This window comes from Nanorana parkeri, unplaced genomic scaffold (assembly GCF_000935625.1).
Source record: "Nanorana parkeri isolate BGI_ZX_2015 unplaced genomic scaffold, ASM93562v1 scaffold1041, whole genome shotgun sequence".
NCBI classification, from domain to species: domain Eukaryota; kingdom Metazoa; phylum Chordata; class Amphibia; order Anura; family Dicroglossidae; genus Nanorana; species Nanorana parkeri.
In genome coordinates, this window is record NW_017307309.1 from 579,223 (window position 1) to 603,821 (window position 24,599).

The 24,599-nt window shown below is 41.4% G+C and overlaps 1 protein-coding gene across 1 annotated transcript in view; it reads right to left on the reverse strand.

The window, feature by feature from the left end:
- Positions 1–11,069: 11,069 nt before the first annotated feature.
- The window catches only part of POLR3A (RNA polymerase III subunit A), a gene marked incomplete at its 5' end in the record, with an annotated part of 31,132 nt that continues 17,602 nt past the window's right edge, over positions 11,070–24,599 (reverse strand). Inside the window, 11 exons of the mRNA XM_018567388.1 lie at positions 11,070–11,104; positions 11,142–11,288; positions 14,293–14,425; positions 14,582–14,713; positions 16,692–16,856; positions 17,179–17,343; positions 17,433–17,525; positions 18,237–18,330; positions 18,588–18,758; positions 19,991–20,073; positions 21,884–21,970. Of these exons, the coding sequence (XP_018422890.1) occupies positions 11,070–11,104; positions 11,142–11,288; positions 14,293–14,425; positions 14,582–14,713; positions 16,692–16,856; positions 17,179–17,343; positions 17,433–17,525; positions 18,237–18,330; positions 18,588–18,758; positions 19,991–20,073; positions 21,884–21,970 (1,305 nt within the window). The remainder of the gene's footprint in view (positions 11,105–11,141; positions 11,289–14,292; positions 14,426–14,581; positions 14,714–16,691; positions 16,857–17,178; positions 17,344–17,432; positions 17,526–18,236; positions 18,331–18,587; positions 18,759–19,990; positions 20,074–21,883; positions 21,971–24,599) is intronic.

Sequence of the window (24,599 nt, forward strand, 5' to 3'; positions counted from 1 at the left end):
AATGAAGTGCCACTTAGATGACAGCTCTAAGTCTGCTGCGGCTGCTGACATCACATCCAAGATGGCAGAACCCAGCAGCAGTCTCAGAGCTTATGGACGTCTACTCATGCAACCTATTACAAGCACATAACATGCATAAAATAAGTTGCATGCAAATATAATCTCATGGGAAGATTTTCATTGAATGAAATTAAATGAATGATCTGAACGGTTCTGTTTATAGTTTATCATATTATATTATACTTAGTTGACAGTCAAAACCTATGAGCCTGGAACAGAACAAAAGCTTAATATCTAATTTACATATATATATCCTAAAATCTTTGGTGCTCAACCTGCAGCCCTTGAGACATGAGGCCCTTTGGCATTAGTGTGCAGCCCTCGGGCCCCAGCAGCTTGTAGTCAGTGTTTTCTCTGTCTAGGTGCTTACTCACAGCCAGTAGACTGGCTTCTACTAATGACATGTGTTGTTCATGTCCTTTTATCTTTTTATCTTCTTGCTTAGAGCAATATCAAATGTGGTGACATTAATTTTAAGGGGTGTTTAGGGTACACAAATATAGAAATATTGCTTGGTAAAGAGACTGATATAGCAGTGATCTTTTGCCACATGTCTCTTTTTACTCTTACTCTTATAGTACAACGTACTGTATGTCTGAATCTGACCATGTCTTAAAGCATGTTCGCAGTCTTTGAGCATCTACTGAGGAAAATGCACAATCTACTGCATTACATGCACCAAATATTATGTTAGAAAACAGAAGTTGGAGACCGAAGCGCGACAACCTAGTGCAATAAATGTTTTGAAAGATTAGGGGAGTGTGGTGTTCAACTCACCTGCGGCAGGGAGGGCACTCGTTTAGGCAGGTGGTTGAGAGCGATGTTTTGGTCTTCATCGCTCCCGATACCCCTGAACAACGCTCTCAACCACCTGTCCGAGCGAGCACCCACCCTATCACAGAATAGGACGGCTTCATCACGTCTGCCACCCCTGAACATCACTTTCAACCACCTGCCTAAACGAGTGCCCACCCTACCGCAGGTGAGTTGAACACCACCCTCCCCTAACCTTCTCAACACTTTTGTGTTTTATTTGTGGCGCTTCCGTCTCCAACTCCTGTTTTCTAGCACACACGTCGGCCCCCCCGGTCCGGACCCAACAGAAGCCGCACACCAGCAATAGATCCCCCAAATACAGTCCTTTCCCCTACATTTTCCTACCTCACCACCAACCACGCCCCCCCCTCTTACGGCCCCTCAAAGAGCGCTGAACACGGGACAATTCTTCTTAATTTCTACCAAATATTATGTGTAGCCGTTTGGTGGTGCCAGGGGCCAAGTTGATGACCACTATCCTTATATAACACAATACTTTACTATATATGCTCTGCCTCCAAGATGGAGGCTCTCATTCATTAGGACCACACTATACATAGGAGCCTTGACAAGGCAGTATGGCTTCCACATATTTTGCAAAAGTTGTGCGACTAAAACCTCTGTTTTTAATGCAAGTTGTGAGAGTGTGATTTTTTTGTTTTTTTGTTTTTATCATGTGTCTGTCACCTGTGTGTCTGGCTATGGCCAACAGGCTGGTCATCCAACTGTACAACAGTTTTATATCAGCAGTTGTCTACAGGTCCAGACTTTGTCTGGCAGTCCCAAATTGCTTACACCTTCCTCGGATGTCCCTGTCTTTGCCTCCACTTCCGCCCATTGGCCTGCTGGCTGATTTTTAGGTTCCGTCTTTGGCCTGCATTAACATTTGAAGCCTAATCCTTGTTCTGAAATGGCCAATATGCTCAGGGTACAAAATCCAACACATAACCCTGGGGCACCTGACTAACATGCAAATACATTCCTTAAATTAGAACTATGGGGTCAGGGCTTTTCCCCATAGTTCTCCTAAGGGTCACGGGAGAACACAAACTATCGTTCTCCCGTGACCCACAGCTCAGTATATATATTCTGAGACGCCGCAGCCAGGACAGATCCTGACATTATTGTCTTGATCCACCCAGCTGTGTGAGTGACAGCTGGCTCTGCCTATCTAGAGGCAGAGCCAGCTGTGCCCACCCCCTCCCCCATCTGTTCCTCCAGTCAGCGAGGCTGCTAACAATACAGAGTTGTTACAGCAGCAGGGCCACACGTACAGCTCCATGCAGGGCCGTGCCGAGCAGCTCCTGGGAAGGACAGGTGCTGCGTGTGATTAGTACGCAGCCCCCGTCCTTCTCTATGGGACTATGCAGCCATGAGCCCTCCTACGCTCACCCGCCCTGCACGTCCATGCGGGTGAGCCTACTTGTACGCTGACAGGATGGATCCTGTCTGCGTCCGAGCCAGGAAACACACACCCCTACGGGCCTGCACTTGAGGTGAGCGTACGGCCGCGTAGTCCCATAGAGAAGGATGGGGGCTGCGTACTAATCCCACGCAGCACCTGTCCTTCCTGGGAGCTGCTTGGTACGGTCCTGCACGCAGCACGGATCTGTACGGCTGTACGTGCGGGCCGATTACAGTGTGAATGAGGGCAATAGGTGGACAACCTTAAGGTTTGTAAGTACACGATATAGCCAATAGTTTGTAGATAACAGAGATTCACACGTATAAGAGCTTGTTGGATAACCTAATCCAACACCATAGGCATTAGTACAGAGTTGCCCGTCTTTCCCTCTTGCAACTATAACAGTTTCCACAGTTCTGGGAAGGCTTTCCACAAGAGTGTCTGTTGACTTTTTATGTTACAGTTTTGGAATGTCTATAAGACTGTGTGCCGATTCAGGCACAAAAGTAAATGTGAGATCAGGTACTGATGTTGGACAAAAAGGCCTGGCTCCCAATCAATCTTCCAGTTAATTCTCAAGGTGCACAACTCATCCTACTGCCAATGTTTTGTCAGTGAAGATTGCATGGTTATATGTGAGATTTTACGCATTATTTTATTTTATGGGTGTGGCTAAAACAATAATTTGGAGCGGTCGCCAAATACTTTTGGCCATATAGTGTCTATGCATCAATAATGATGAGCCCTGATATAGGATACTGGTCAGGTAGAAGGATCACCAGGTAGTATTTGAATTAAAGCTGCAGATTTAAAAATCTTGGAAATTACTTATAAAGTTGATATGATATGTTGGTGATTGGATTTACATGTGTTTTATGGTCTTTAGATAAACACACACATTTACTACAAAATAGGTTGTCACTTTCATGAGCCACTAAATTAAATCATACCTTAAAAGGAGAACTATGGGGTTAAGGCTTTTCCCCATAGTTCTCCGTAGGGTAACGGGAGGACACAAACTAGCGTCCTCCCATCACCCTAGGCTCATAGCTTGCGGTATACTGAGACGCTGCAGCTGAAGCGGATCCCGACAATTATGCCGGGATCCGCCCAGCTGCGTGACTGACAGCTGACTCTGCCTATCTAGAGGCAGAGCCAGCTGTACCCGCCCCCTCCCCCATCCGTTCTCCCAGTCAGCGCTGGCGGATCAGAGCGGGGAGGGGGGAATCCAGCCCCTCCCCTGTCACGGCAGAGAGCCGTGACAGGATAGAGAGGTGAGCGAATGCCGGTATGTGTTCGCTCACCTCCCGATCTACTGAGCTGACCTGTGACAGTCTCATTGTCACATGTCGGCTAGAACTATGAGGTGAGTGAAAAGCACTCACCTCATAGTTCTCCTTTAAAACCAGTCATAACTATGCACTACAGTAACACATGCTTTAATATATGTTACTGCAACACACACACACCTCTGTGCCATTAATTTCGAATGGTGCTACAACGCACTCAACCTGTACACATCCAACAAACTATCAGGCCTTGTGGTGTGCTGCATAAGAAAAAAAGAAAGAAAAAAAGAAAGAAAGAAAAAAAGAAAGAAAAAAAAAAAGAAAGAAAAAAAAAAAGAAAGAAAAAAAGAAAGTGTTGATCTGGTTTTAGGTCCATTGTGGCGCATAGGCAGCCCATTTAAATGAATTTCTTAACTGAACACGTGTTAATGCGTGTGTTCACGTACCACAGGTCTGAGTGGGCTCTAAAAGATTTTTAATTTTCTAAAGTGTAACCAAAAACCTGACCCCCGTGTATGATATTTAATCCGTCTGGCTAGTCACAGGATTGTGCAGAAATCACCTTTAAATAATCACAATAAAAGCAATAAATCACACTTAGAATAGTGACAGCTTGATTGTGCCACCACTAGTGTAGGCGCAATTTATTTTCCTTGTGATTAGTTATAGCTCTGCCATTTCCACCTACATACAGTGTAATCAGAAAGTATTCAAACCCCCTTCACTTTTTTTCTATTTTGTTATGTTGCAGTCTGATGCTACAGTTGTTTCAATTCTTTTTTTTCCTTCTCATTAATCTACACTCAGTACCCCATAATGAGAAAGTGAAAACAGAATTTTAGAAATGTTTGCAAATGTATGACAAAACAAAAACACTTTTCTTGAGGAGCGCAACTACCTATAATTAGAATAATGGACCCAATGTACTAAGCTACGGGTCCATTATTCTAATTAAAGGTAGTTGCGCTCCTCAAGAAAAGTGTTTTTGTTTTGTCTAGAATTGTGGTATACAGGGTCCCTCCCCCTGTATTGAGGAGCTTTTGCACACCATCCCCTAGTAGATCAATTTCCCACCTGTGTTTGTCCTACAGGAGTGCGCTCTAAACATTGTGTATTTTTATTGCAAATGTATGAAAAACTGAAATATCACATTGGCATAAGTATTCAGTATTCAGACCCTTTGCAACAAAACTTGAAATTTAGCTCAGGTGCCTCCCATTTCTCTTGGTGGTTGAGGAGATGTTTTCTACACCTTTGTTGGGGTCCACCTGTGGTAAATTAAATTGATTAGACATCATTTGTAACGGCTGGTTCACACCACAAAGACTGTGTTCCCAAGCATCGGGCCTCTGGAACGCAAGCCGACCGCCTCCCTGCGTTTAGGGGCAGGGCAGTGCATTGAAGTCAATGGCACCACAGCCATGCCCCCCGCCTGCGTTGCCACCCAGTGCGATCTGCAAAAATGCTGCAAGCACTATTTTTGCAGATCACACTGGACCGGAACGCAGGCGGCACTAATGTGCCACGCGTTCGGGCAATCACACTGTGGGAAGGAGGCGTGCCTGCAGTGCCGTTGACTTCAATGCACCGCCACACCCCCTCCCACCCCTGAACGCAGGGACCTAAAGGCACACACCTCTCTATAGAAGGCCTCACAGCTGACAATGCATACTGTATCAGAGGCACAGGTCTGGGAAGTCTACAAAAAAAAAAAAAATTCTGCTGCATTGAAGGTTCCCAAGAGCACAGTGGCCTCCATAATTCCCAAATGGAAGAAGTCTGGTACAACCAAGACTATTCCAATAGCTGATCCCCTGGCCAAACTGAGCAATCAGGGGAGAAGGGCCTTAGTAAGAAAGGTGACCCAATGGTCACTGAGCTCCTGTGTGGAGATGGGACAAAGTCCCAGAAGGACAACTATCACTGCAGCCCTCCACCAATCTGGCCTCTATGGCAGAGTGGCTAGACTGAAGCCTCTTCTCAGTTCAAAACACATGAAAGCCCACTTGGAGTTTGCAAAAAAACAAAACACCTGGAGGACTCTCAAGACTGTGAGGAACAAGATTCTCTGGTCTGATAAAACCAAGATTGAACTGTTTGGCCTCAATTCTAAATGTTATGCCTGGAGAAAACCCAAGCACTGCTCATCACCTGCTCAATACCATCCCAACAGAGAAGCATGGTGGTGGCAGCAGCATGCTATGGCTGTGTTTTTCAGCAGCAGGGACTGGGGGACTGGTTAGGGTTGAGGGAAAGCTGAATGGAGCAAAGTAGAGCGATATCCTCAATGAAAACCTATTTCACAACGCTCAGGACCTCAGACTGGGCCAAAGGTTCACCTTCCAACACGACAACGATCCGAAGCACACAGCTAAGACAACACAGGAGTGGCTTAGAGACAACTCTGTGAATATCCTAAAGTGGCCCTGACTTGAACATCTCTGGAGAGACCTGAAAATAGCTGTCCACCAACGGTCCCCATCCAACCCAAAGGAACTTGAGTGGATTTGTAAAGAAGAATGGCCAAAAATCCCCCGATCCAGGTGTGCAAAGCTTGTCGCGTCATACTCAAAAAGACGAGGCTGTAAATGTTGCCAAATGGTGCTTCAACAAAGTACTGAGTAAAGGGTCTGAATACTTCAGTACATGCAATATTTCCGTTTTTTTCCTCTTTTTAATAAATTCACAGACATTTCTAAAATTTGTTTTTCACTTTGTCATTATGGGGTACTGAGTGTAGACTAATATATGAGAGAGAGGAATTTAAACTGTGGTATCAGACTGCAACATAACAAAATGTAAAATACTTTCTGAATGCACTGTGTATGCTTGGAACCTGCAAGGATTAGTAGGCTGCTGACTATTAACTTCAGTGAACAAACTTTCGTGAAGAGTAATGCTTTATTAGTCAACTCTACGGGTAACACGCATAGTGTGGAGTCAAGAAGGAGGCATACAAAGTGGGTCCCCCAGTGATGCTGCTGCAGCCAGAGATTTCACACATCCCAAGTTTCATTTTATGAGTATATGTATTCATTTAGGAGTTTCAGATTTGCTTTCTATTGCTCGTGTTTAATGAGGCACATGTATTTACAAGCAAATAAAGAAAAAAATCTACTCCCACTGTTTACTTTTCTGGAAATGACCACTTCTTTTATTCCAGATGTGTCCACACAGATTGTCCTGTAAGCTTAAAGTACCCACAGACATAAGGCAACTACCCACCTTTTCACTCGCTTGATAATGTGACCATTTTACATTTCAGCAATACTCAAGTACCACTTGTCAAATTTTTTTTTTTGCATTACTACTGACACACATTATGTTAAGTGTAAATGACAACTGGAACAATTTCACACAGCATGTCAGAAGTATTAAAGTATAAAGTAAAAAGGCTCACCATGCCGAGTTATTGAAGAAGCAAATAGTGTTTTATCACAGTATATGAAATCTACATAACTGCTAGTCTAAAAATGGATCTTGAAATCTCAATGGGTTCTATACAATATAACAGTGTTCTAGCCCAATTCCCAGATCTGCGTTGTTTAACTTTGTAGATATTTATCTATGAGGGCAAAAAATATTTATGAAGGGCATCATAGGAACTATTCTTACAATACTGACCATGTATATCCTTCACATTTGAGGTATAGCCTACATGTCTCTGCAATCTAGCTATAGCACTTAAAGTGACATTAAATCCTCAGATTTTTTTAAACATAAAACAATACTGTAGTGTGCGCCTTAATGTAATCCATGGTTGTTTCCCTTCTCTTTGCTGCTCTTCCTTTTCTCTTCTCATGCTGACATCAAACTAATCCCTAGACAACACACACAAATATTACCTGAAGACAATATAAAATATAATTTGATGCAGCTACAAACAGCAGGTATAACGTGATCACAATATGCAACATTAAACAAAAAAAAAAAAAAAAAAAAAAGAGATTAGCTACTGAAGTTAGCGATTTTATAGCTAGCTTAAAATGCTGCTAAAAAGTGAATTTTCCAACCTGCGCCAAAAACATTCCATTGCTGCAATTCATATTATACTAGTAACAAAAAGCTTCTAGGAGAGATTTTGTAGCTGCAATACATTTGCTCATGTGACAGAAAGCCTTGGTTTCTTTACAGTCTGGTGACTTTTTATGTTACAGCACTGAAAACCCTCTAGATACACAGGCAAATCTACAAAAGGCAAACAAAATACAGTTCTCTAACAAAAGGCAAAACAAAACTAACTTTACATTCATTGCTGATAATTAGATTATCTGAATTTGTACTTTATGCATAACATTTCATGTGAATATCTAATGCATTGTTTACAGTGTCATCCTTACAGTCTATATACAGTAGGGATGCACCGGAATTTCGGCCGCCAAAACATTTCGGCTGAAAATGGCACTTTTGGCAAAATGCCATGACGGCCGAAAATTCGAGCAGTGGGGGAGGAGATCGTTGTCAGCGTTGCAGGAGCCTGAGCTCTCCTCCCAACTCTGCCTCCTGTATCAGGATGGAGAGTGGTGATTGGAGGAAAGCTCTGTGATGTCACAGGAGGCAGAGCTCTCCTCCCACACTGCTCTGCCTCCTGACAGCCGATTCAGGATGCAGAGCGGTACAAGCAGTCAGCGATTAGCTGAAGACTTGTAAATAGCGACACAGTAACTCATACAATGTGCCAGTTATGAATGAATAGGAAGTGATCGACAACACCTCCTGTTCACTTTTAGATTGTAAGCTCTCACGGACAGTGTTCTCCTTACCAGCTTGTCCTGAATTGTATTGTAATGTCTTCCTTATATTGTAAAGCGCTGCACAAACTGTTGGCGCTATATAAATCCTGTATAATAATTCACGATTGTGGACATAGTAACTCTATAGCATAGTAAATACTATATCCTCAGTTTATGAATGAACAGGAACACTTACTATAGATTCTTCCTGTTTATCCATAACAGGGGCTGCAGAATTAAGAGATTAAGGATTCTGTGTCCTCAATCTCTTTTTCTATTTTAAAAGGGAAATATCAGGGGTCTAATATTTCCCCAAAGCCCCCCAACAGTAAAGTAAAAAAATAAATAAAATAATTTGTCCGGGACTACTTCCTATTCCCTTTTCTTTTCTCTCTTTCATTGTTGTGCTACCCCTTGTCCTCTTCATCTGTCTCTTTCCACGATGTGGTTGCATTGCGTAGTCCAGGAGCCGTGAACATATGTTTACATCCGATCTGTGATAGAGGTTTATCCTTTGCATATTAATCAAGCTCTTGCACTACCTTTTCCTATTGGATAATACCATATGCTCTTTGGTTGAGATGTTATATATTTTTTTAATATGTATGTTTACTACCTGGATGACATGAACCCTGTTTGCTCGCCAATCAGCGACGCTTTGTCACTTGCTGTATTTATTCACTTTTGAAAAATCTCAATAAAAATCTTTGTAAATTAAAAAAAAAAAAAATAATGTAAACATTTTTAAAAAAGTTGGAAAGAAAAACTCGATTTTCCGTTTTGGTCTGACAATTTTTATTTATTTTCGGTCTCAAAGTTCAATTTCGGTGCATCCCTAATATACAGGAAATGAGTGAAAATACTACAAAATCTTGTGCAATGATCAAAAAATTTAATTTCAGCATTTAAAGTCAGTCGTTTATGCTATTCATTTTAGACAAAGAGTTAAGTGCCATTTACATTTCAAGGTCAAGGAAGACAATCCAGAACAGGATCATACATCCTAATAGCAGAAAGGACAAAAAGAAAAAAAACACGGGCCGCATAATAGACAACAGTTCAAATGTGACTTCTTAGAACTTGAGCTTAGTAGGACTGAACATGGGGGCTGTAACAAATACTTCTTTCCATGACCTCTTTCCAGTGACTGGTAAAAGTTTGCACACAGAGCATTTTACTGTCAGTGAGTTCCGATGATTGAGGGTCAATATGAAGACCTAGGTCTATATAACATTCGATATTAAGCAGGGCAGATGTATTAATCTTAAGGTTTAGAAATATGTATTTCCATTTAATAAATCTGCACATTTTTTAATATGTTTTTCCCAGGGGAATATATCCTTACTGGGGGTTAGTTCTTTTTTTCCATATTTTTTAGGGTTCAATACCCCTTTGGAATTTGTATTAAATTGAATTGATATTCTTTTCAGGGAGTTTTTTTTACTCAGTTGGTTTGCCCTATATCAAATTTTTCCCAATATGAAGATTAACCACCCCAAAGTCCTCTAAAAAACACTAGTGCAATGACAGTGGTGGGACCTTATTGGAGAGCAATCTGCTCTGTGCTGGTCTTAACTAAAATTAAGATTTTCTGCTTGGTTCACCTTATCCCCCATCAACTGATTTACTACAGTCTTTCTTTAAGCAGAAGCAGAACCTGGCTAGTAAGCATTAATCATCTTGGCGTCCGCAATGAGTGGTTGACCAAACAAATAACAAACACATGATCACCCAGGTAGTGTGCCCAGAGGAAGAGGTGCCCCAGGTGATTGAAAAGCAGTAAATCAATGAAATAAGGGTATGGAAAAAAAAGTAATGTTAATGCAGAAACTGCGCTTCACTCTTCTTAAAATAGAACAGAAAAATTGTGTTTTATTGGGATTCACCTTTAAAGATGAATTTGAAAATGTCCCTTTAAAAAGTGACACTAAACTCAGGAATTAAATCTTAACAAAAATGTAGCTTATTTGTGTATCTGTAGAGCCTCAAATCATCCCTGAATATGTGCTGCAGCAGTCCTTCCTTCTGGAGGGTGGGTAAGTTTGTTCCCCATGGTCCCTGTGTGTGTGTTGTAAAGTAGCCACCACTCCGAGCTCGCCCCTGCTATAGTTTACAATCTCAATACAAATTAGTAAACTAAACATGAGATTGTAGTCCATCATGGGGAGTGAGCTTGGAGTAATAGCTACTTTACAACACACACAGGGACAATGGGGAACAAATGTAGCCACCCTCCAGAAGGAAGGACCGTGTCCGCATGAATTCAGAGATGACTTGAGGATCTACAGCTGAGTGATAATCAAATAAGATACATTTTTGTTAATAGTTATGGTACTTTAATGTATTTTTATGATTAACTCCTGAGTTTAGTGTCACTTTACGGAATAGCCAAGTCATCTAGCTGCAAGATTACAATTTTCAAACCAAGACAATTCTAAGTGTGACATTTTTAAATAAACTCTAAATAAATATTCCAGCATATAACATTCACAATGCAATCTCAATGCTACACAACTAAATGTACAAATTTATACATTCCATTATTTACATTATTAATCAGTTTCCTAAACTGATTTATGTTGTAACAAACTGTAATACACTCAGTATTTCACAAGCGTTAGTCACACCAAGGTATGTAACTATGTTACAATGTTAAGCAGCATAACCTTCTGTTTGTCCTATTCACAAAATTGTCTGCATACATACAACTATTTATAAAAGGAGACTATTAAAGCTCAAGCTTTAGAAAGCTTAACTGTGTTCCTCTTATGAAATAAATCGGTGGAGTTGAAAGCACTTTGAGGATTTTTGTTTTTCTGTTTTGAACTTTCAACTACGTGCTAGTGATAGGGAGGTGAAAATCATTGTTATCAAAGATCAATGGTCTCTTAGGTGGATCAGGGTCCTTGTCGGCTTTGTGCAGAAGCTTAAAAAGTCCAGTTCCAATGTTCATTGGTATGCCCATAATAATACACTCGGAGACTCCTAATGGAAAAGACAAGAGAGTGTGAGTACCAGTATGTCAAGTTTAGCTTAAGTACAGTTGTCCTTTAAGGTGTATGTATACAGTAAACTCCCAATTATCTGGCACCCACTGGAATCGGTAGATGCATTATAACTGTAGTTTCTGGTGGCTTGAGTCAACTCTCAAGCAACCCACCCACTGAGCAGGGGTGGAACTGAGAGAGGAAGTTCTCTCTCAGGTCCGCTCCTCTGCTCAGTGAATGGGTACACTAGTCAGCCATCCTGCTATTGGCTATTGCAATAACCAATAGCAGGCTGGCTATTGATCTGTTTACATTCTACTGCCAACTGCAGAATCTAGCCGCTGGGGGGTTCTGTCCAAAAAGCCAATTCATCGAAATCTCCAATTACGCCTCTTACAGGAGCTCTGTACTGCCACATTTTCACAATAGTCGTCCAGTTCTCCAACAGCTGTCAGTGCACATGAGAAGGTGTTGGAGAACTGGACATGTGAGTTGTTAGTGCGCTATTCTGTGCTATAGAAATCCTCCTGGTTTAGTGTTACGCTGTCAGGCATGCGCACGAATCTCCTGCTGGCCAGTGACCGGAAGTGACGTAATTGGAGATTTCAATGAATTGACTCTGGACAGAACACAGGCCCACAGCAAGATGTAAACAAAGAATTTTGTTAGTAACCAAATAAGTTTAGATGCCAGGAATTTTTTTTTAGTGTGCACCAAGAAATCAGCTTTTTTTGCAGGTTGCTTAAGATGGATAATGGGGAGTTTACTGTATATGAATCTATAAAGTATTTACCGTATTTTGCGGTCCATAAGACGCACCGGACCATAGGACGCAGGGAGGTCCGGCGCGCCTTATGGAGCACTCGACAGACTGTAGCTTCTGACACAGCTTCTATGACAGAAGCTGTGACAGAAGCTGCAGTTAGTGACCGCTAAGACAGGTAGCGCTGTGATTACAGCGCCACGGTCTCAGTGATGACACAGAGCAGACGAAGAAAGTCCGTTCTTCGTCTGCTCTATGGTGATCTCCATCGTTGCCGCTGCTCGGTTTTAATACGAGTGATCTCATTAGATCACTCGTATTAAACGAGCAGTGGCTCCTACTGCTGAATAAGATCGCCGCCGCTCGGCTTTAATACGAGTGATTTCACTAGATCACTCGTATTAAACGAGCAGTGGCTCCTACTACTCGCCCGGCGCCCGAAACTGCATGTCTCGGGCGTCGGGATTCGCTCCATAAGACGCAGGCACATTTTCCCCCTCCTTTTGGGGGAAAAAAGTGCGTCTTATGGAGCGAAAAATACGGTATATATTGCAGGAAAACATCAATATAACTAAGGCCCCATTCACACCTGAACGTTTTGTAGTGCGTCCTACGCTCGATGAACGCTCTACAAAACGGTCAAAAAAATAAATAGCATTGTAGTCAATGGTATCGTTCCCACCTGTCCGTATTTCCGCCCGTCCCGAACGCACTACAAAACGGCCCACACATGAAAAGGTCCCGGAGCGTTTTTGCTGCGTATTGGTCCGTTTTGTAGGGCGTTTTCCATTTGGATACTGCCAAGTAGCCTTTGGAATCGCGCGACTTTTTTACCGCGAATCGCAGTAAAAAAACCGCGCGACAGACGCGCATATTACAATACGCATAGGTGTGAATGGGGCCTTATGCAGGGGTGCACATTAGGTTGATTGCCATCGCAAGCCGGCTCAAAGTCCTGAGCTCCCTCCCTCAGTTCTAGTGCAGCTAAATGCGTTATGCAATTTCCCACTGATCTGAAGGAGGCACTTCACGCGATCTCGGCGCCGCTGCAGCCCAGGCACAGTACTGTAAGCCTCCTGGTTTATAGCACCAGGAAGCGTCTCTCAGATATAGTGGCAGCAAGCAGAGGAGAGGCTGACCAGGCTGCACCCAGTGCATGGTACATCTCACCTAACACAGCATACACTGAGCATATCGGGACCACCAAGGTACTGTGATCTGTACACAGCCCTGCCTCCATGCACCTATACCTACCCTACATAACAGAGGCAGTAGGCCGTTTTATAAAGAGCAGCTAAAACATAATTTTGTATTATTTGTAACCCCGAGTCTAGGGAGGTATTGTGTGTTCGAGGACACTGTGGACTGTCAGCATCTTGTATTATTACACAGCACCCCATCAGCAGTCATGATATCATCTTTCCATCCTATTTACTGTACAGGAGCCTTTCCAGTCTGAGGGCCCGTTCACACCAATTCCAGTGCGTTCCAGCAAGGTTAGCTGCTGGAATGCACTTGATCACATACTTTTAAGGCTCTCTGTGTTCTGGGGCATGGCGGTGCATTCAAGTCAATGGCACAGCAGCTATCCCCCCTGCTTGCAGTGCTATTGCCCACACCAATATGCGTGGCACAGCAATGCCTGCGTTCCGAAGCGATTAAAAATCAAAATTAAATAATAAAAAATAGTGCTTGTACAATTTTTTTTTAGCGATCGCACCGGACCAGAATGGCCGATCACACTGCGGGTTGGGTGGAATGGGGGTTTTGGGCCCCCCACCTCCCCCAGAGAGTTTTAAAGTAGGCGATCCAGTGCATTCCCTACCGTGCTGGAAGGCACTGGAAGTGGCCTGAGAGTATGATGTCCTTTTGCTTTTCTAATTTTCTGGCAAGTGTCATGCCACTATCCCTAGTGTGTTCATTAAACAAGCTGGCTAATCCCATCACTGTTAGGCAGTCCGGAGACAGGGTAAAGAGAGAGAGCACGAGAAAGAGAGCAAGAAAGAAAGAGGGAGAGAAAAACAGCAAGAAAGAGAGCAAGGCGAGACAGCCAGGGGGAGTGAGAGAAATTATTGAAAATGTAGTACGAACCATCTGAACCCAGTTTTTTTTTTTTTCGTTGGTAGATCTCATTGAGCTTGTCATTAGAAAAGTAGATCTTAAAACACAAAAAAAAAATGTGGACAACCCAAACTAATACAAAGTCCTCTAAGAAAAAAGCAAATGCCACACTACTTACCACAAACAGAATCTTTCTGTCCAAAATAAGCTGCATCAAACAAATGATCAGCGGTCTTCTCAAAAGAAGCCAGCATCAAAACACTTTCCTTCATCTTAGCCAGGCCAAAGCGAGTGATACCAAGCACCTCTCCCTGAAAGAACAAAATGTAAGAAATTAGCCCATAATCATTACACATTCAAGATGGTTCTTGTATAAAAGGAGAAAACGCGGCCCTGACTGCAGACCTTCTATAAATGACAAATGTTACATCAACATTCACGCCGATCAGAATGGGGTCTGTGCCTACCTTGTAAGTCATCAGATCAGCCAGAAGCATGACGTGACGTCTGTCTATACTCATCCCGTGGTTCACCATGGTATACTGGATCTCATTTATTATGGTGGTGCGCGCGGCTTCTATACCGATCGTCTTTTCCACCTAAACACATAATACCAATTAACATACCATCTTACAGAATAAGTGTAATCATTAACAGGTAGTACAATACAATTAATTGTGTATTATATATAAAAATTAGCAAGGAATTGCTTTACATGAGCAATAAATAGTTGAATTCTTCCTTCCATGTCAATGTGGAAATTAGCTCGCAATCTTGCCATAAAACAGCACTATTTTGCCAGGGTGGTAAAAGCGAACTATGTCGCTTGTTTATATGTGTGATTGCAGATCATTAGTTTTGGTGGATCTGATTTTTTTCGTACCGTAATCGAACCGTCATTTGATTTCCGCACAACTGCCCCATCATGCACAGACCAATGTGGATTTTAATCATTATTCGTTAGCAATGCTACCTGACCGAATTTCGATCGATCGACAAAAAGTACAGGATTTTCGATTGCACATGTGCAGTGTTTATGTTGCGATTTGTTTCGTACAAAAACCCCACTAATCTATGGATTTTCGTACCATTCAAAAAAAGTTTTATGGCCTGCCTGATAGACTAAATTCGGCCAGTTGTACTGTAATTCCGATTGTTCACTTCCCATCAAACTGGCTGATCATACGAAAACCGGATTTTGTTTGGAAATCGAACGATCATCTCAAGGTGTATGGATTCAAAGTTACTTTAACCCCTTCATGGCCAGTAACGTACAGTGTACGTCACTGGCATCGGGCCTGTTTAAACAGAGTCACCGCTGGGACTCTGTTTACATTTGTAAAGCCGACTGTCAGCTTTACAATACAAGTGATTCTGGTGACTCAGATGTCGCTAGATCGCTTCTATGGGCTGGTAAACAGGCCAACACCCCCCCCTCTGCCGTGTTTACTGGGCTCTGCTGCCCCTCCTCCGGCTCAGGGACCGGCTTCTCTGGTGTCGGGGAAGCTGGGGAGGAGATCGGCGAATGTCTGTTCACCAATCTCCTCCCTGTCATATGGGACCGGGAGCGATGCAGATTACATCACTTCCAGTCCCATCGCTGGGCTCCTGAAGCTTAGCGATCAGCTATTGAAGTGTGATCTGCTTCAATAGCTTATTTCAAGTGTAAAGGTGATACTAGGGGTCTTTTGAACCCCCCAATATAACCTTAAAGAGTACCTGCCCAACCCCCCCCATGTGATAGCAATTAAAGTAAAAAAAATTAACTAAAAATAAGTTTTTAAAATATTAAATGAAGTGTAAAAATAAATGTTTTTTTTTTTTTTAAAGTCCCTGCCCGCAGCTAGCATGCACGTCAACATCATGCACGTTAACATGAGTCGGTGCGCCTATGTATGAAAACGACAATTACGCTACACATGTTGGGTACCGCGGCGCACGCCGGAGTGATAGCAATAATTCTAAGGCCAATATTTATGCGCATCTCTAAACTGATGACCTTCGGGGGCTTTTAAAGCATTGTGTATGGACTTTTTGGGGTATTGAACTTTGTCGCAGTTTCACGGACGCACACAATAGTTAACCTGGGCATGTTGAGTATCTATTTACTCGTTGTAACCTCATCTTTTATATTTGATTTTTACAAAAAATGGGTATTTAATTGTGTTTTGGGGCATTTCATTGCATTTTTTACTAAATTATGGGGTTTGATAAGGAGTTGCGCTAAAATATTGCAACATAAAAATTTGCAACTGCCACCATTTTATTCTATAGGGTCTTGGCTTTCAGAAAATATATAATGTTTGGGGGTTTTAAGTAATTTTCAGGCCTAGGATATGGATTATAACATAAAAAATTAAGGCCTCGGTCATGAAGGGGGTTAAGCAAAACTCTGGGATAGAATCCATATAATGGTTGATGGCAAGAGGCTGGTGAAGGCACCTCCCAATTTCTATTCGCACAATCTTTTTAGAGCAATGTTACTGTGAAATTGGTTTTAAAAAAAAACAAAAACATAAGCAGGCTGGTAGGCTTTTAACTTAATGGATAGCGGAGCATGGTAACTTAGAAGCCTACCTCAAAGGTGTTGTTTGAAGTGGTGTGTGAGCCCTTAACCCCATGGGTAGCCATGACAGCACGGAGATTATCACCCTCCACTAAAAGTTTGTACTTTTCTTTTCCACTCTGTTCATCAATATGAATGACAGCACGTGACACTTCAGGAATGCCTTGAACCACCACCTACAAATAAAAAGAAATGGATTCAAATCAGGCCAGTTTTTTGTCCACTTACATTACAATATTTCCATTTTTAGTCAGATCCACAAAAACAAAATAAATTTGCAACATCTCGGAAAACAGCACACTGCTGAGATTCACTGTGGCAGGTGCCTCGTAGACTCCATACATAACTGGTTCCATTTAAGTGATATCAAGGTGTAAAGGAGTGCGCCATTTACTAGACAAGCATTCGCATTGTTAAATCTTATTTATTTTTACAACCACTGGTAGAGTAGACTAAAATCACAGGTCTGGTAAACTTTTACATCAATAGTGCTCTCACCTTTGGTAGTTCCTCTTTCAGTGACTGTAGGACATAGTACATGGAACTCTTATTGTTCTCTCTTGGTGTGACACACAACACAGCCTCTCCATGTACTGCAATATCTCCTGGCTTAACACGGAGCTTAGACAAGCAGATGGAGTATCTTACAGTCTCAGCATTCACCTTAAAAAGAAATCCAGAAACATTTTCATAAAAAGAGAGCGCACAGTGGTCTCTTACATAAAAAAATTGCAATATTTAGATTCCATTACCTCAAGCCTCAACAAGCGAATACGTTCCAATGAAAGCTTCACCAGGAGGAAACAGTCATCAGGAAGAAACACCTCTTCCATGTACTCCGATATCTGGCATTGGGAGTTAAAAATAAAAGCAGGGCATCAAAAAAAAGCACTGAAGGCAATCTATACTGAAAGCATTTTTCACTCAAGAGCTATCTGGGTGAAGTGAGGGCTACTGTGCAAGAGTGTACTTATTCACCTTTATCTATGCAGTTCCTGGGACACTAGGAGATGCACCCTATATACATATGGAACAAGAACAGGTAAGGTGCTGTCCCACATAGAAAGGAATGGACTCCGAGTGCGCTCGGTGGACTTCCCACATATAAAGGGAATCCAGCATTCCATTATTAACTCTGGCAGCTTTTTTTCCTTTTTCTGGTAAGTGGCAGAGTCACTTTAATTAAATGTTCACCCATTGGGTTTAAAAAACATGCATTACATTGTCTACAGCCACAGAAAAAGCACATTGAGAGATCAAAATACAGGTTTAGTCCTACAACATATGAATTTTGCCAGGTGCTGATGTTTAACATTTACCCAGATTCTCATCTGGGTAAATGTAAAACATCAGCACCTGGCAAAATAGAATACAAAGCAAAACTGAATGCCAAACATACGATCTGTATTTGAAGTCTTAACACTTGAATTAAGCGTTTTTCCACAAAAATGTCTGATCTAAACAATATAGGTTTATAGAACATATGACTCAAACCACCAACACACCCCATTTCGTGAGAGTGGCATTACTACAGGCAAAAGCACAAAACATCTTACCTCTCCTAATAAAGTCTTCTCAATTCTACCTTTCACCAGACGGGCAAAGTCAGAATCATCATCTCTATCTAGATGAGCAGTAATGATTGGCGTGCTGAAGTAAAAAGCAAAATTATTGTTAATTCCCTGTTCGAGCTGGCATTTGAATAAGAAATAACAGGTGATATTAACCATGACATTAATCTAAATCAGACCTCCATCATTTCAGATTGCTTTTTAATAAAAAATAAATATACTTGCTAGCTTTATTCATGATCTATAGCATAGCCAGTCACAGATTCAGACTACCCATGTAATAGCATCATATCACTATTAAATCTAAACATTTATAAATGACGTAGGCACACATACCTAATGTTCTTTGAGGCATTGATGATCTCCTTGATACGTGGAACACCCAGTGTGATGTTCATGGAAGCAACACCAGCAAAGTGGAACGTTTTCAGGGTCATCTGTGTTCCTGGCTCTCCAATGCTCTGAGCACAGAGAGCACCCACTGCTGAACCTGGTTCCATCTGTGCTCTGAGGAAAGAAATGAAAGACCCATTGCTAGGACTGATGTAGCCTGCACAAACTAGCCCCCTAATGTCAATAAATAATATTAGATAACACACTAGTGAGGCCAAGTTGCCAGTGTTGGAGTTTCTGAGAAGCCTCAGCTCAGAAACAGGGTGGTGCGCTGACCTTGCTGTCCAATGGAGATAAAAGCCAAGAACAGCCAGTACTCAGATCTGTCAGTGCTATTAAGGTTTTTGTGATGAATTCAGACAGACCTGTCCATATGCCAGAAAAGGATTAGCAAACCTAGCCTGATTGCTTGTCTTCTTTAACAGATTGCTCTTTCATATGACTAAAGGACAGTTTCACTTTTAGTACAAAGTAAACTACTCCACCCTAGCTAGCCCTCCTAATCTAAACAAACCTACATATCCTCACCTTGCAGCAGCATCCCACATGGTTTACAGCCTCTGTCCTAGGTGCATCTGGTCTTGGAATACATCCCTACCAAGACTGTGTAAACAGCTAAGGAAGCTGTGGCTGTCTGCTGAGGTGATAGTGGGGGTTTTCTGGTTTGGGAGGGCTACGGAAGCACAGTGGCTTGCAAAAGTATTCACACCCCACGGGCATTTTGCCTATATTTTTGCATTACCACATGGAATTAAAAATAGATTTTTTGGAGAAGAAGAAAGAAGGCGAAGACATGAGCTTGCATAACTACCTGCTCAATGTTTTGTTCTTTCATAAAATGCAATGGCATTCAGCTTTTATTTTGGATAAAATCTACCTGCCATAGGTCAAATAAAAAGGTATGCACGTGAGCTCGAAAAAGCAAAAAAGCAAGACACATTGTAGTATTTTATTAAGGTTTGATTTCCTTTATTTTGCAATCAGTTTAGCCTGTCATTTCCAGCAACTTCACAGCTCTCAAGTGGAACGAGTCATCTTTTATTAAAGAACTTGAAGCTGGCTCCAAAACTGCCAGTCTTAGCATTTACCAAGCGGATGAAGGTTGAAATTCATATAACACCAGTGATTTGTAGCTAGATATTCACTATATTTATCAGACAACTCTGCACCTATATAACTGCTGTAAAATAAGATTTATAGCTTCATCCTTCTCAGATAAAAATGTTAACGCTACTACTCACCAGATACAGAGTTTTATTGTCAAAAATGGAGACATGGAACAATGTCATCACTCAGAAAAATATGAATTTTAAGATTAATATATTTTAAATTAAAAAACACATTACCTCATATACTTATCCCGACAAGTCTCCAAAAATTTTTCCAGCTGAGTAGGAGTGATCCTGTCCAATTGGTACAACACCCGGGGCTACATGAAGATAAAGAATACGATTGAAAAAACTATATTGAGATACAGTAATGACCTGGAGCTATTGTACACGTTACATATTGGTAGGCGACGCACACATAGTGCTACAAAAATGTGGTATGTGTTTATTATTGACAATTAAAGTGGCGCCAAAAAACATTTTATAGTCTTGGCTAGGGAATGGTTAAAACCAGTGTGTGTTTTTTTGTTTTGTTTGCTGTGACCCGCAGTGGGGTTATTCCCCTTTACTTCCTGGCTCTGAGGAAAACAACATGAAGTAAAGGGATCTCTCTCCAAAGTGAGAAGAAATCCAAAATGGAGACAAAATTGACAAAATGTCTAAATTCAAAGATATGCTTATCCGAATCCGAGGTGCCTGCTTCCTCACCAAAGGGGGTAACCCCTTAAAACGAAAGAGCTCTTGACAAAGATTGTGGTGTAAGCACTTCTATGTCTTAGGAACTTAAACAGCCCATGCTGCCGACTCATATTTGAGATGCAATTTGTTGTTGCGAATGAGCCAGTACACCTTTTTAATAAATCACACAATCATTGGACATTTCCATAACATAGCATTAGAAACGCAAGGACCCTGCTTACAATTGGGGCAGGAAGGATAGAAATTTAGGACACATTCATCTCCATTTTTTTTTCAAGGGCAGGGCTAAAATAAAGATGTCTGCTGAGATTGCAAAAAAAAAAAAGTAGAAATTAGGATCTCAAGAGCCGAAGGAACTCTACCATATCCCAAATCTCACTGTGCAAAATGACTAGTACCATTAACTCCAAGAAAAGCACACCACCAAATATATGCCTTTGTACAGAGAGTGGAGTCCTGAACAAGTGCACTTCAAGACTGCACTTAGGAATGGGAACACTATGCTTTTCTAGAAATGAATTGCATGCTGTTGTGACTGATGAAATGGAAAGCAATAAACAATGTTTAAAAGGGGTTGTTAATGCATGTTTACATTAATATGGCTTAAGAACAGTTCAATTATTCTTCTAACCAAGCTATGTACAATGTTCATAACCTACACATTTCAACAGATTAGTTCATTCTACAGTTAATTTGCAGGAAAATGGGCTGCGTCTGGAACACAGACCTCTCCACCACCAGAACTGAAGCCAAGACAAATATCAGGAGTGCAGAACCCACTGCAAAGATCATATACTTGTAGAAAACTGAAGGATTATACAGTTTAATATTAGTACTCTTAGCATTTTATTTTTATTTAATACGCAATACACAGCACTAGTAATGGTTTATAAATCTGATTATTAAGCACACATTCAGAACATTTAAAAAAAAAAAAAAAAAAAAGTGTACTGCACACAGGACCAGATGGCATCTTTTTATCTCCTATGTTTTAGTAGAAAAATTACAGCTGGAATCAGACTGGTTGACTTGGAAAATATTACATTACCAACGCCAGTTTCATCCAGCTTTGATAAAATTGGACCGTAGAACCATTTTAGGCTGGGCTAGGAAATTTCGAGTTCATTATAGGACAGCTGACTACTATCCAGTTTACAAAATCTTAAGACTTTATTCATAATAACAGTGGTGCGCTGAGCGACCCGATAATACACATCTTATGTACAGATTGCAGAGTATTTGCATTATCAGTTCATCATTTAAACTACATCCCTAATGACCTTTGATCGGTTATGCAGTCTTCTAATTAAACTGCAGGTTTGCTGAACCCATGGAGAAACACCCCTGGCAGGCCAGTGGTAAATTACATGCCACTAGGTGCTCTTCACAATTGATACACTGCACAAGATATGCAACAGGACACGTGGTTACCTCTGTGGTTCCATTATCATTGATTCCATATTTATCTCTGGTCTTCCTTATCCTTTCCGATATCTCATTGACAAACTTCTTTATTTCCTGGTGAATGAGAAATCAGCACATCACATATGCAGCAATGACATCAGGATAGGCTTATATTTCCAGGATTTAGGATAGAATATTTAAATCTGCCAATTCCACATCTGCATAAAAAAATTAATCTACTAGGTTGAACACTGGATTATGGAGTTTAAGCGGACAAAAAGTTACTTGCCAACACTACAGCATGCTGAAAAAACACCAAGAAAACCCCAACATGCAGTCAGTAGTGCGCTGCTAAACTAAACCACATTAGATTATGAAGTATCCTTTGGCTGTGACATGTTTGTAGATCAGAAAGAATGAGCTTGGAGACAGGGCCTGAGTGTGACAAACACTGGTACATTCCCAACCTTGAAACAGAATACATATGCCCAAACAGATTTTATTCCCAAATACAAGAGAAGATTAAAAGGCGTTTGGGAATGAAAATGCTAAAGCAATTACGGCACTTTCTCAGAAACACATACATTAGAGGAAGCATAATCAAACCACACTGTCAATAGAAAGTAAGATAACAAACCTAGATGTTTTTTTATGTGATATATGGACATTTAATGTACAAGAAGACGACATATGGTTTTATTTATACTTTAGCTACTCTATATAGTAACACTGCTATAAACTGAACAATGGTAACAGTGTACCAATATGCACAGGCCCAGTTCCCATCTCTAATATCCATTCAATGGCTAACTCCTGTAAGTTTTTAGATTACCATTATCAAATATTTCTGATCATGTGATCTTGTGTATTAGATGTAAAAGCAAACACCCTTCACCTAGTTCCCAAGAGTTCATTTGCACAATGTGCAAATAAGATTTGCTACTGTCAGTTTAAAGACAAAAACCAAACAAAACAAAAAAAAGAAGCTTCAGCTCCCATTTGCTCCAATGAAGCTTGTCTTGTATGCAGCTCAGGATAATAGAAGAGGAAAATCCTGAGTCCTCATGAACACTGTTTACTTCAGCTTCTGGGTTAATGCTAGTGGAAGAGATCTCCCACAGTTATCCAAAATAAACCTGCATGAGAAAAATACAGGGGCTGCCCCTGCTGACTGGCAGTTTTGTTAACCCACTGGCATATTTTCGAATATAAGGGAAGCTAGGAGACCCTATTAGCATACTTGTACCAGGTTATTGACTTAAAGCACTGAAGAAAGGAAAGTCAGCCTGACAGCCAGGCACGTTGCATTTTTAAAAGGCATGGTAAGCAATACAGAATCTGTACTCCCTAAGCTTTACTTTAAACCTCTCCAGGATCCCAGAAGAGAGATCTAATCCCCTCCAGAGACCCTAGCTTTTATCTCCCATAAACAGAAGTCACTTTAGACAATGCCATTTTCTCCACAAAGTAAAACCTTGTGAAATACTGGTCAAAAAGTGTAAAAGGGCAGTAACAGAGTGGGGTTCCTGGTAAGCAACATGGTGCAAAACTGTTGGTTATTTTAAGTGAAAACAGGAAAGGAACCTCACTTATTGGACAAGGTGCTCTAGTCACAAGGGGTCCCATGTAATTTTTTGCAGTTGGGATAGTTAAAGAGTGTCAGTTCACCCAAACAAGATAACGTGACAGTCTCTTGAAAGAAAAAAACCCCCACCCATTTACCTTCGCCCCACAACTCCCTTCCTCCATAGGAGTCAGGACTCCATGACTTTCAAAAATACTTCCTCTCTTCCCTCATGTGACAATTCTGGTGATAGGCTAGCCAGGCCTGAACACAGCCTCCTGGGAGGGGGGGGGGTCACATGTTCCCACTTCACGGGAGCACTGTCTGTTATTTAAAGTGACATTAAAAGGATAACAAAAAATGTCCCTCCACCCAATGTTAATGTCAGCACTTACCTTAAATGATGTCTCTTAATCCGATCTTTCCTGATGTTTTCATCTGTCCCTCCAGCGGTTGCGGCATCTCTCCGATCCAGCGCCGACTCCTCTGTCCTTGCTGGCACTTCCGATCCAGCGGTGTCTGCATGCGGGTGCACGCGTCCAAAGATTTACCTTGCGGTGAGTTTAAACCGATGTTAAAGCGGGTTTAAAAAAAACAAAAACGTTATGCCTATATCTACTGCTTGGTAGCAGTAGATATAGGCATAAAGACTGGAGGGTTTAGAACCCCTTTAGGTGCTCTCACGCAGCAGCAGTAAAGCATGGTGAAAGTATCAGCAAGTTGGGGTTTGTTCTTTAAAAAGAACTTGTTACTTTGTCCTAATGTGAGCATGGTGATGGCCATATTATGCAATATCTTTCATTCAGATTCAAACATTTACTAGAACTCAATAGCTAATGAATGAAATGCTGGTACTCATTTGTCGTTCAGAAATGCTGAAGCATTGCCTGATGAGAAATGTTTTGCATTTAAACCTAGCAACAGCACTGAAATCCATGGCACCTTTATACCAGTCAGCAGTAACTTTAAGGGCTCATTCACACTGGGTGCAGTGCGTTCCGGCCCGATTTTGGCCGGAGACGTCTAGTCTGTTTCCCGCTGCAAACCATGGTTTTAGCCATCCGTCCCTGCATTATTACAGGACATCAAACACAGGGAAGAGTGCCTAATCTACTAGCAAGCCAACCTAATTAAGACAGCAATGGTTGGCGGAGAAGGTAAGACAAGTATAAATGGTTT